Source organism: Drosophila eugracilis, unplaced genomic scaffold, assembly GCF_018153835.1.
Source record: "Drosophila eugracilis isolate 14026-0451.02 unplaced genomic scaffold, ASM1815383v1 contig_616, whole genome shotgun sequence".
NCBI lineage: Eukaryota > Metazoa > Arthropoda > Insecta > Diptera > Drosophilidae > Drosophila > Drosophila eugracilis.
The window spans coordinates 436,751-450,628 of record NW_024573499.1 but is presented as its reverse complement, the minus strand read 5'-3'; the positions used below and the strand labels follow the sequence as shown (position 1 = coordinate 450,628).

Sequence of the window (13,878 nt, the reverse complement as noted above, 5' to 3'; positions counted from 1 at the left end):
CTGCCACGCCTCCTGCTCCTTGCTCCGCCAGTGCGCCCCCCTTTTCAACTTTGGCAGCAGCTCGTGCAACAGCAACTGCAACAAACACTGACACAACATCGCTACCCGCCGCACATTGCACATGACGTAAATGTTGTGGTTGCTTTTAAAAACTTTGTTTTAATGTGTTTGCTGCAGGCTGCAAGTTTATTTTTCGTTAGCCCCCTTCGCCCATTCGTCCCACCCAGGGGATCCCCTTTTGTGTTGACGTTAAAATTTAAAGTTCAAATTTGTAACTTTCACGGCAAGTTTCAATGAAAACAGAACGATTTTCCCACCACAGATTTTCCCAGATATCTCTCAACTTTAACAGAAGCACTTTTTAATTTTCCAACAGCACTCTTCAGCAGGACTGAGCCCTTTCCCGATATTATTTCATTTTCAACAATACTCTGATTCGCAAAAAAATCAAAGGAGTCCCGGCAAAATATTATACCTGCCGCAGGTGGTAATTGAACTTATTTTCCATATTACACACCCTCGGCTTTTACGTGGGCAGAAAAACACGTTGACTTTTTCACGAACACCACAATGTGTGTGTGAAAGTGAGCCTGCCTGGCTGGATATTCGTGCACAAAAACCCAGTTTGTGTAAATAAGTTTTTTATGAAAGCGTTGCTGTTGTTGTTTGGTTTCGTTCGTGGCCAGGAAACAACATTAACGTAAGTTTGTTTGAGTTCTCTCCAAAAAACCAAAAAACGAAAGCAATATTAAATCGTTGCATACTTTTGTGCATACAAAATATTTCCTTTGCTTAAGAAGCGGTTGCTCCCACAAGAACCAACGAGGTTTGCAAAGCCTCCAGTTAAATTTTAACCACAACTTCCATGATTTATTTGATTTTTCTATATTTCTCATTAAATGTATTCAAATTTCTTTTTATTTATGTTTAATTTTTGAATTTATTTTACATGGCTAAAATCATGTTCAGGCTGAAACTTTCTATTGCTGAGATGCAAATATCCAAGCACACAGTTACTATACTTAGTAAACAATTAAGAACTACCTACAAAAATATGTAATTGGAATGGCATTGCTGTTCTTGATACCACATTAATCGCTATTATTAGTGCCCAGGCCCAGGCCCAGGCCCAACGAGGCTCGAAAAAGTAAAGGTCTAATGAAGACATGGAACCGAGAAGCCCATTAATAGTCGCGGCTAGACAACCTCAAATAGTCAACGCCTTACGCTAAGCACCTTAACGACAATTGCCCCCTGGAAAAACATTTTCATCTCCGGTGGTAGTCCGTCAGTGGTCGGTCGTCACTCAACAAGTTTCAGCCAGTCAGTGGCCAAACCTCCGGAAAATACAAAAACAGAGAGGGGGCGCTCTTCCTCGACTGCCACCACCCTAAATCCAGTTCGTAATGACCTGTTGTGGATTGCAGAGTGGCGCAATGTGCCCGGTGGCAATTAAAGTGCCTCGGAACTAGTAGTTGTAGTTGAGCAACATTTTCTCAATTTTCCACATAATTCCAAACGCACTCCCCCACCAGGCCACCCATCTACCCTTTCCCTGCCTTTCCTTTCCTTTCCTTTCCTTTCCTTACCATCCATCCAACCATTCTTGGCCATTAGTCCCCTTTGGGTCCGCAGACAGTTCCGAGCCGCTTTCATGCCCGAATGCCCCAAACAGCGAGCGGAAAACAGTGAGGAGCGTTAAGTAGCTGGATGTCAGTAGCCGATTTGCAGTTATGACAACACCACTACCAAGTGCAGTGGCTCCCCTTTCGGGGGCCAACTTTAAATTAAACAGTAGCAAAAGGCAGTAGCTGCCAGCCGAAAGCAGCGGGAGATGTGATTGCCAGCACGGAGAAAAAATATCAAATATGATATATATTTTTTTTTATTAAATATAAAATGAAATATCTATCAATCTTTCATATAGATTTCCACATTTATTTGCCTTTTATTTGATTTATATATCCGCCATAAATGCTTCTAAAATTACACCGCAGGAAAGCCTTTTGAGCGAGAATGATTTTTAGTTCATTGAATTTCAAACGGGCATTGTGAAAAACTATACTGCTTTGAAGGGTAATTTTCCATACATCACATAAGTCTTAATAACAGAAAAGTAAAAATGAAATAAATAAGCAAAAAGAAGCGGAAATGAGGATGATTTATGACTTTAATACGAAAACTTAAAGTTTATAAATTGACTTAAACTATAAACTGATTTAGAAATTTATACAAATAATATAAATCTGTGAAGCTACTAGAATAAAAATTTGTTAAAGTGCAGAGGAAAAAACAGTTCGGCTGTGAAAAGCGAAAAAATATGGCACTGCATTTGCCATGAGGCACGCGGCATACAGCACGAGGCAGGCAAGGCAACAAGCAGCCCGGGAATTGCCGGAGTAGAATCATACAAAATATGCACAGGACAGCAGCAACAGCAACAGCAACATCAGCTGGAACAGCAGCAGAAGTTGTAATTTACAGCTTATTTACGTTGGAATAAAAAATGAATTAAGACAACGAACCAGCGGCATGACAGCAGCTTCCTCCGCGGGCAACTCGCAAAAGGTAAATGCATAAATAAATCAGGCAAAGTCCAACGGAAAAAGGTAAAAAATATATGTAAAAAAAAGTGAAAGAGTGGAGCTTGAAGTTAGAGCTGGTAAATGCAGGAATATAATTAAATGCTTTGACATGAAAGGAAAGCAGTCAGCTGAATGGGAATGCTGGGACTTGGTTAATTAGCACGGCTACAGGTGTCGCGATGTCCTGGCAGGACGTCATTTAATATAGACTAAGTCAGCTTAAATTTTCTTACGAAACATTCTAAGACCAAGTCTGCTAAACACGTGTCAAGTGGTAACAATACTGTCTCCACTTGGTGGCACATATAGATGGAGATTACAACGCCAGACTCTGCACAATGGGTGTGCGAAAAATAGAGAGGAAAATATAAATAGAAATAACAACTGCAGCAGCAGCAGCAGCTTAAGTGCAACTGCAACTGCAGTGGCTGCATGACTCAAGTGCTGCCACAAAGAGAAGGGTGGTGAAAGCAAGCCAACCCCACTCTCATCCAACAACAAGTTGCCTTTGTTGCAAGTGCAACAGCAATTGTTGCCGCCATGAAAGCGCAATATAAATTGCAGAGCTGCAACAATGAAATTATTACACGAAACCCCTCAACGGAATTTATCACATGCCAGCCACATACGCCTAATCATCGTGTAAGCATTACTGTAAACTCACTGAAAAGGACACTCGAGTCGACTAATTCGGTTTAGATTCCCGGGTGCAGGCTGAATTTATTTTATTATTTGCTGATGTTTGCAATTTGGGCACGTGCCGCAAATTCCAAAATAGTGGAACGTGTGAGTGCCACACACACACACACACACACACACACTCTGGCCAAAAATCCTTCTCCTTCGAAAGGTTAAGCACACAAACACTCTCGTTTTTCAGGATGGCTTTTCTGGAGGTCCAAGAACCATTTTTGCGCTCCGCTGGCTGTGTTGACAAACACTTTTTGAGTGGGGCAAACATAATGCGAAAGTGTAGTCGCGCTGTTGCCCGAAATCAGTGCAAATTTAGTGGCAAAGCAAATAAATTTATTTTAGTTTTTCCCAGCCATTGTTGTTTATTTGATTTTTATTTTTCTTATATATATTTTTTGCCGACGAAATGTCTCAAGTCGCTGGCTGGCTTTTATTGCCCCAACAAATGGCAGCAATGGAATTAAGAGAAATGGCGCAAAAAGGGTTCTCCAGCTTGGTGTTTGTTCAATGGCACATATACAGTCGATCGGGTGTTTTGGCCTTTTGTTTGGGCCCTCCCCCTTGCCGAAAAGTCCCAAACAATAATGTCGGCTATTAGCGGCAGGGCATGACCGAATCCTGGGTCAGCAGTTTAAAATAAAACTTTTTTCCGAAAGGGTCTTTATTTTCCCTCGAAATGCCAAACCAATTTCTTCGGCCTGGCCAAGAACAACCGACTAACCAACCGCCCACGACAATCACTAATTAAACTAATTAACTGAGATGGCCGAGGGATAAGTTGCCCAAAAATGTCTTGGCCAACTCGCTGCAAGGCGCAAATTGAAAGGGAAAACGCTCTGCAAAGTGGGTCAACATAAATCCAAAAGCAAGTCGTCGTCCCCCCGAAAATGCTAAATATGTGCTGCAGTACCAGCTTGGAATTTTATTTTACTATCTGCCTCGATTAAAAATCGTTTAGTTATGGTTGTGGGTCAGCCAGAAAATCAAAGGAAATCTTGGGGATAAGCACCTTTCGCTATATTTTATTCTCTGCAACACAAGTGTTTCTTTAAGTTAGTGGTTTATCCTCGAGATCGTCGGTATTTGGGATCTTGGTACTCGCCAAGCACTCGAACACAAATAAAAACTTAACACGGAACTGGACACCGACTGCCTCATTTTCTTTGATTTTCGATCATTTGTAAATATGCATGATTATTCTGGCATTCACTAGAGATATATATTTGCCCGATTTTTCTCGCTTCTGGCTACTGGCCTGGCTCGAAGCACTTTCTCGTGGCCCTTTTGGCCTCGTTGGCTGAGGTATATTCAGCGTCAGGATAAACGCGCACACACGCGACGCGAACGCACGAAGTCCGGCAGCGCCAGCGGACACATCCTTACGAGCGCACAACAAACACGAAACTGAGCCGCTTCGTTTTTGCGCAAATAAATTCCCAGCTGAAAGCCAGAAGCCGCCGCTGCACCACCACCACTACCGCCCAGAAGACCCTCTATAAGGTCGCTGGTTCGTGGCCGCCTTCGGGTTTCCAGCGGCATTCACCACACACACGGCATTCTCTTCGTAAGTGCCGAACCTCTGCTGTCTGTTGCCTAGATTTGTGCGCGGGTGGACGCTTCGGCTTTCGTCCTGCCGAGAGCATAAGAACTCTCTCAGAGAGCCAGTGATAGTGAGTGCGAGAGAGCTGCTGTTCCACTTTCAACTCCGAAACTCACCACGTTTCCACTCCGAATAACGGTGGTCTTATCACTGATAAGAGAACCGCTCTTTGGCAGACACGACCTGCTCAAGCCTCTCAGGTGACGCTACGAACTGAATGGGAATGGAGGCGGCAAGTGCTTAAGGATAATCTGAGGCAGTACAAGAAAGTCCTGCAGAATGTTTGGACCTCAGCTTGTATTCGTTATTTTCTTTTAAATTGTTTTCTATTATTTTCTAATAATGTAATGCTTTATTTTTTTTTGTTAAATTTATGAAATATATAATTCCGTTATTTTGAGTAATAATTATTGATTAATACCGAAAACATTTAATCAGCGTTTTAATAGACATTAATCCTAAGCAATTATATAAACATCTGGCAGATAATCACATAGATTTGGCATTATGAGCACATTATTTCTATTCTCTTTCTGAAAATAATTATGATAATAATATGTAACATAATATTTAATGGATTCCGAGTCATGTTAGCCCCTGAATTTCTTTAGCAGTGATGCCGAAGTCCTGTTTTGGTTTAAGCGTCCTACATTGAGTCACATTAACAGAGCCTTAAACTATGTTAAAGGAGAATTTTTCGAACATAATTATATTTTGCAGGAACTGTTAAAGACACAAATCCTTAACATTTCGAAACTCACTCACCATAACAGGAACAACCCCTTAATCCTTGCGAATGTTGTTGTCTGTGAACTGCTAACATAACGAATCGAGTCCTTTATCAGTTATTGCCTTCGACTGTAAACAGAACACAGGTCTATTACCGAATTTAGCATGTTAAGGTAGGGGTGGCTGGACTGTTTAATTTCTATGTTTAGTCTGCAGTGTTAGCCAATGAAGTCTGACTTTTAAAACCTGTTAGCCTGCTAAGTCATAAGGCTCTGCTTAAATTTTATCTTTACAGACAGATTAAATTACTTAAACTTGTTGTCCTAATTATTTAAACTACTTTAAAAATTTGAGAGATAACATATTATTTAAAAATATTTTGAGCCGAAACAAATTCTGAAATTACAGAGACTAGCCATGATTTTTCTCCTGGCAGTTCCTGTAACATTCTGTAACATACGAAAACTTCTAGAGCTAACATTCGATAACGTAAACATTAACGTTTAAAGAACTAATAACATTACTGTCGACATGACTATGCTATAGAATGCTTAGCTTAACAGGAGTGTTCTGTTCTCCGTTTACAGTTTCGATTGGTATTTTCGGAATGTTGAACTTACATTTTCTGAAATAGAAACATAACATTGATATGTTGTAGGTAACATATTCTGTAGCTTTGCTAAAGTACTAAAGTATAACATTTACCTTTACTTTCAAAGACCTTTTATGAAATAGAAGATGGATTATATGTAAGATCATTTCATAAATAGATCGATTTATGATTTCAACACAATGTTTAAGATTGCATAGTTTATGAATTAACTACTTAAGGAAGTTAGAAAGATAACCTAATAATATATATTTTTTATAAACTAATAAGACTTAAAAGCTATGACTTACTAAATCACTTCTTGTTTTCTAAAAATATTTTTGCAATCTGAGACATAACTGCCAATCGAACCCAATAATTTGTTGTGCCGATCAGCCCGCAACTTCCGCAATTATCCTGGTGCCCCAGGCACCTGCCCCTTAACGATGGCCACGCCCCCTCCAGTCAGTCAATTGCCCACAATTTAATAGCTATGAGAATGGCAAATGTACTTACCCCCACCAACACATCCTGATGCAACTCGAGTTCCGAATCCATGACTGCAAACCCACCCCCAGGAAGTCAGTAGAGCAATCGTGTTCGCAATCCTGTAATCGCAGGCTCTTCATGTTGCTGCCGTTGTCAACGCCTCTGAAAAGGGAGCAAAAGGGAAACATTAAGGATCAACCCCTAAACGAAACCAGCGACGATTTATAACAAATTTTAAATTGCAAAAAAGTGCAACATTGATGAGGGATCGGGATCTGGCATCGCTCGAAACCGAAACTAATTCGCAACAAGGGCAATAAAAATTATGAACAATAGCGGAAATTAGCCATGGCTTCGGAGGGTAGGGAAAGTCACTCGCTCTGCGGTTTTTCGCCAACTGACAGCGCAGCGAAATGCCAACCAAAGCGTGTCGAACGCAAGCTGCGTCCAAAGACATGGGGCAGAGTGCACAGAAACAGAAATTCCATGATAGAATCAAGTTCTGATTCACCGAGACCTAGCATGGATTCCATTATAAAATCTTTTTTACAGTGTAGCTTAAGGAGTAGTTCGAGCAATTGCAGATGACATTGGGGGATAACACTTTCGCCGAGGGGGTCGGAAGTTCATGGGGGCGAAGTTCATGGCCCCTGCCGGCGCAAACACAAACTTTAATTAGCAACTTTTTCGATTTTTTGCCATTCCACATCCAGGCATTTTCCATGTCCTCGGTCGCGTTTGAGTGGCTGCTGCAGCTTCCGGCGCTGCACCTTTTTGCCCCCGGGCACATGTTCGTGGTAAGTTGATACCGCTCTCCATACATACATCCACGTATATCTATATATAGTACGGCTATGACTATGGATGTGTGTGTGTGTGGAAAAAGTTTCCTTCTCGGCTGGGATAAAGGATACGGATACTGAGCTGCTGCTGCTTCGAGGGCGAATGACACTTGACAGTGATTTATGGCCAGGGCCACTGATAACCCGCCAAAACCAAAACCAAATCCAAAGCCGAGCGGCAAGTGCAAATCCAGGGCATAGGGTGCCCGATTGTCTCTCCAGCAGCAGACTCACCCCCTTTGGTTTCCAATTTATCTACATATATATATCTCTAAATATATTTCCATGCCGCAAATGCTGCAATTTCGAGCCAAAACGCTCGCATGTGCAATCATTTTTTATCGCAAATCTCCCGCTCTCCACATCACAACTCTAAGCGGCTGTTGCGAATCGCTGTCATGTGGCGAGCTCCTGCCCCGCCTCCCCTGTCCCTGCCGCTTACCGCTTCCCGCCCCCTAGCTACTGCCCAGCGGGGTGTTAAATTGCCGGCGCTGCTGCCTCAATTTCAGCGTCATTCAACGCCATTAACCTTCTGTCAATTTCAATAAGTCAGCGTCGCAAAAAAGCTGACTGCCATTCATGGAAATCTGCTGCAATTGCAGACCGGCACGCCAGATCAAAGCCTAATACAATATTGATAAGCAGGAATATAAGTGACCGAGTGCAGAATGGAAGGCAAATCCACATTCCAGCTTGTCAAGTTGGACATGTATGTCCTAAATTACACTCACATCACTGGCCAAAAAAACCTCAAGGGATGTCTCGAATATAAATGGACATTGTTAATGCCCAAAAACTTTAAAGTCGAAACTCTGCACTTGATGGGCTGTTGAAATTCTAGACAAGCCAAGCGTAGGATTTCATTTTCCAAATGAAGAGAAACGAGAATGTTTTCGGTTAGTCTTCTTAGCAATTTGGTTTTATTTATTGCACAAGCATATCGCTTCTTTCCATCTCTTTGAATATTATTTTCTTATTTTCATTTCGTAAGGTTTTCTAAACTTCAAGCTTGAATGGGCAAGAAAGAAGCAATATGTTTCAGCTTTCAATGAACTGATGGCGATGAAAAGATATAGACAATATCTGTTTGAGGTAATAACCTTTAGGAAATAAAATTCAATAGATGAAAATGAAATTCCTTTCAGCTAAAATATATTAATAATCCTGTAATCTGTGATTATTTTAAATATTAGTTTGCCCTTTCAATACCTCTGACTGTGCCTGCCATGTTCATGGATTTTAAAATTACTTTCTGGCTTATCTCTATGATTATAGAACAAACACAGAAATATGATTCGTTTGCAATTATCAATTTTCCAAATTTGAAAGCTGTTGAAATTAATGCTTTAATTAATTTAACCCAGTTCGGAATGACAGCATAAACTGGAAACTCCGTCGAAGTGACAAACCGCGAAACAGAGAACTTGCCTTTCGCAACATCGATCGCAGTGTTTTCCATTTTCCACTATTTTGTATTTTTATCCCAGGTATTTGTATGGCGACCAGCACACACCTTTTCTGACCGCATTCCCCAGGCGGCGGACATCGGGCCGTTCGTTTGGTGGCTGCGCTTGTTGCCATTTCCGCTTCCGTTTGCCGCTGTCGTCGTTGTCATGTCTACATGTCCTGCGTCCTGAATTCTGTCTGTATGAGTTTGTCGTATGTCCTATATGTGTGCGAGAGTGAGTTTGCCGTGTTGCACATAAATCGTTTAAAATAAAGTGATAATTGCATTTGTGTTTCAACTGTCAAAGTGACGTCAGTCCCGGGGAAGTCCCTTGCAGCTGTACGTGTATTGGTGTGCCTGGCCGCCTAACGGCAACTGCCTGCATCGCGAGGACATTTTATGAATGTCGCCGCCGTATGAATAATTGCGATGGCAGCCAATTTGAATCTCCCCCCTCCCCGTCACATTTCATCCCATTCATCCTGCGATTCCTTCTCGTTTTGCCGCAATTTCGGGGTTGTTTACGGCCCGTTTGTATGTTTTAATTTCAGTGTCACTGTGAAGTGGATTAAAGTATTTCGATCGGCTTACAGCCTAAAACGAGTGCAACCCTCGGCAGTTCGGCCCGCCCAGGGAGCTGCACTGTGGGTTTTCCAGACGACAAACGCACTTTTTCCTGCCTTTGTGCACTGGAAAACGTGGGGGATTGCAAGAGGAAAAATCAAATATGTGATATACCTTGGAATATTAGTCATTTCTCCTATGACTTCTAGTCATGATTAAACCTTAAAATGAGTTAGTTTCTTCTTTAATAAGATTTTGCTAACAGTTTCAGTAAGTTATAGTTTTATAGTTTATTTTTCTCAGTGCAGTAGCATGTGAATTTATGGCGGCTGATATATAAGGCATTCGTACCTCGGCCAGTGTCTGTGATTAATATGCAACACCCCGTTGGCTCGTTGCCCCGCTGCCTCGTTGCCGCTTCTTCGCTACTTCGATGTCTGAATGGAGTTCGTGTGAAGCGGCCAAGTGTTCCCCGAACCCTCTCGGCCGAATTGAATTGTTACGCAAATAGCATTAATATTTATATTGTTTTTTATGACGGCAAGGGTGCCCTGCAGACGGGACGTCAATTGCGATGCTAAGTGCCACTGCAAACAAAGAGGAGAGCATTGAATGGAAATCTCGAGAGATCCGCGGCATGTGGCAAATTAGGTTGCCTTTGATGCACGATCATAGCTCTGCCAGCAGAAATTAATGAAAATTATGCAAGAAATCAAATAATATTAATTCACTTAGCAAGGGCCACTTTCCGAAAGTGTTTCACTTACATGACCAGCTGTCAAGGCCCTGGCACGCCCCCTCTTGACCTGCATCGGGAGCGGTCTTGGGGTTAAATCGACACGAACTTTGCGTGTTTGCTGGCTGTCGAACTTTCATGAAAAAAGTACGTGTCGATTTGATGAATGACGTTTATTAAGCAAACAATTTCGAGCTATTTGCAGCCTAATTGAGCCCCATGCATCAACGTGTTGTGGCAGTTAAATGGCTTATTAATATTTAAAAGATATTTAAAAAAGCGAGACCCCGATAACCCGAATTAAATACAAAACAGGAACACGACATACGAATGTAAATGGACCTAATGCGAGCATCAGACCCTTTGCATGTCCTGGAAAAGTCCTAGTGGCAAAGGTGAAGGCAATCAAGTGCGGCCAAAACATGAGAAATAACTGCAGTGGAGCAGGCTTTCGAGTCAAAATGGGGTTTGCATGCCACACGCGGCTGTTTCAAAGAGAAAAAAAGAAAGCAAAAAGGAAAACATTTGCCATTAATTATAACTGCAAGGCCCACACGTTTATGGTCGGAAGTGTAGCTGTGGTCAAGTTGGCTCCACTCTAACCGACTCGGACTGATTAGCTAATAAGTCTCTGTAGTATCTATTGTGGAAATTTTGGCAACACCTTAGCCTTTGTGTTGCCAACTTGATTTGCATAATTATTCCCTGCCACTTGACTGTTGGCAAACAATTTACAACTTTTTGGGCCCCCGAAAAGTCCTCATCATTTGCACATTTTTCGGTTTGGCAACTCTTAAAAAAAATTAAATAAAATATGCATTGCGTTGGGAAAGTTTAACCGAAAGTGCCACAGTTTCCGTGCTACCGAGCTCACTGCCATTTTCCGGGGTGGAAAACTAGCAACTGTAGTTACAATAAATACATATGCAGCTCTGCCGACTGTCGCTGGCATTATAGAAATCCCGTTAAACCCACTTAATTCAATAAAACACCTTTCACACACTTTCCTCTAAAGCCGACAACAAACTATAACCCTCTATCTGTATGTGTGTGTAAGTCTATGTATGTGTGGGTGAATGGCGGAGCTTGAGAGCGTGCGCCAAAAGCTACTTCACGGCGGCAATTTACGTTTAAAGTTGCTTAAAGTTGCTAACGACAAAAGTTATAATTGCATAACGTGTATGTATGGGTGTGTATGTTAGTGTATGAGTATGAGTGCAGGGGGGGATAGCGGGACCGGGCTTTTAGTATGTGTCGCCTTAAAACTCACACACTTAAACATAGTGCCACACACTGAAAGATGCACTGGAAAAAAGACAACCAAAAAAGGGAATATGACTTATTTTCTAATATTAAAAAGTGTTTAGTTTCTTTTTTGTATCCTTTGTTAACATTTTTTTCTAACGTTTTCCATAACTTGAGTTACTTTTTCAATCTCTTAAGATGTTTGTTTCTCTTCACTTTTTCTCTCTGCAGAGATGCAGCTAAACGCTGCTTCCTTGGCTGAATTCGTATGCGAGGCAGCATATGGCAGCCGGAAATGAAACGTAAATCAAATAAGTAAAGAGCGTAAATGCGCGCTCACACAGAGAGATACACACTCAGGCATACACGCACACACACTTAGGACGAAGTACAAGTGTATTGTCATTAGCGAGAAGGACGACACAACAACAGCAATGAGCGATGAATCCGAGACGCTCCTTTCCTCAAATTGAAAAGTTTTGAAGTGCATTTTTCACGAAAGTGGCAGCGATTCGAATGGAAAGGCGAACTGAGGAAATTGTTCATATTATAAAATAAAAGCGGAAAGTGTTGCGAGCAGGGCAATGATGGCAGGAAGGCAAGGAAACTGCACGCCCAGCGACGCATGTCCTTGGACCCCGCCCACTTCCGCCCGCACTCTCAGCCTTGCCACCATTTCCCCCCATCCCCCGACCTGACTTTTCCAACTGTCAGTCAACGGCAGGTTCGAAAAAATGTCAACGGCAGTTGGGGGCGTGGCTGTCTGTCGGTCCTTTTCTCCATTTTCATTACGTTGAAATGCGTTTCGTTGAATTAGAAACATTTCATTTTGCTGCTACTTCCTATTTCTTTCTGCGTGTGAGTTTTACCACCCCCCCCAGCCCCACCCACATTTTTCCATTTTCGGAGGCGTTCCGGGAAGGTGTTGGAAATGTTTTATGTCTTAATAGCTTTTCGCTGGATGTGCGTCTTTCTTCTGTTCCCTTCCCCTCGTCGATGTCGACGTTGCGAAAGGAAAACAGAAAAACAGGGATCAAACATGAGTCCCGCGTTTGGTTTAATGGGTTAACGAGTTTGCATTTTCCCCCTTTTTCCACTTTTCCATTCGTTTTTTATTGAGGAATCTTCAATTAACGCTGCGGGAGTTGTGAAATTTGATTTCGCTCATCCAGGTTAGAATGTTCTAATTGAGTTTTTAATCTTAACTCCACATAATTAAGACGAAAAACCTGTTGACTTAACCCATTAGTTTAAGTCCTTCTCGTCGCATTGGGCCACTGGAACGCACACGTTATTCTTCCGTATCCATCCTGTCTGGCAAATACATCCTACGTTGCAGCTCAACACACAGTTTACGGATTCCTTTTGACCACAGGTCCTCTCACAGGCCGTGCAAAGTGAGCCCATTTCATCGTTGGTACAGCGAAGGAAGAATCCCAGAATCCTAGGAAGCGAACCTTCTACTGCCTGGCTATTCAAAAGGGAAATGGCCATAAGGAAAACCACAATATACAGCTGACAACGTGCCATTGTTGAGGGTAGTTTTGTAACTGAGCTACTAAGGCCACGTTAACATGAATTTATACTCAAAATCATTTATCATTTTGCCATTAGTTTAGATGCAGTCTCAGGTGCATAGCTAATTTAAATATTAAGATAGCTAATGACGAAAACATAAAAACAAATATGCATGAAAACATGCAAATGGGCGTTACAAGTTCAAGCTTGAATCGGGAAATTTAATTTATCTTTAAAATTTTCAAGAACTTCTAAGGGTTAGGGAATATGCTAATTTCTCCACGTGTAAGCCCTTTATGCAACTCAAATTCATAGACATACCTAATCGGCTTTAAGCCATTCAGATCATTCATTCCTTCCAAAAACCCAACTTAAATGCAGAGACCAAAACATTTAAATTGCAGCTAACCAAGCGAAAATGGAAAACCCCAACCAAACCCAAAGCCAAATGAAAATTAGACCAAGCAAAACATAATTTCAATTTCCGCTGCAATTATTTGTGGGTCTCCCGTCCCTCGATTGTTGTCATTTTGTCACCAGCTTAAATAATTAAAATTCTACATAAATGCACGTACTTTCGGGATAGGCGAATGCTGGCCCGCTTTTAAGGTCACCGCCCCATTAACCCATTCTAATTCAGTTGCTGTGAGGCAGACTGGCCAGCAGGAGCACAACATTTTCATAATATATGACAACAGCATTAAAAAAGGCCACAAATTTTCAATTTGGCCCGACAAGCATTTGATACGCGACCGAAATTTGCGCATGAAAAATTCAGTTAGATAAATCCGTGATATTGTCGACCCATGTGAATTATTACCCTCAGTTTTATTGATATCAA

General features: G+C 41.7%; 2 protein-coding genes across 2 annotated transcripts in view; both read right to left on the bottom strand.

Moving 5' to 3' along the window:
• LOC108115970 (tyrosine-protein phosphatase 99A) overlaps positions 1-4,664 on the bottom strand; it is a 111,689-nt gene extending 107,025 nt beyond the window's left edge. The window contains 1 exon segment of the mRNA XM_017227609.2: positions 4,288-4,664. The gene's annotated coding sequence lies outside the window, so the exon portion shown is untranslated.
• An 8,028-nt stretch (positions 4,665-12,692) lies between these two features.
• LOC108115963 (chymotrypsin-elastase inhibitor ixodidin) lies at positions 12,693-13,058 on the bottom strand. Its single transcript, XM_017227600.2, has one exon. The coding sequence runs from the start codon at positions 13,047-13,049 to the stop codon at positions 12,765-12,767; it is 285 nt and encodes a 94-aa protein (XP_017083089.1). The 5' UTR covers positions 13,050-13,058; the 3' UTR covers positions 12,693-12,764.
• Positions 13,059-13,878: the final 820 nt, after the last annotated feature.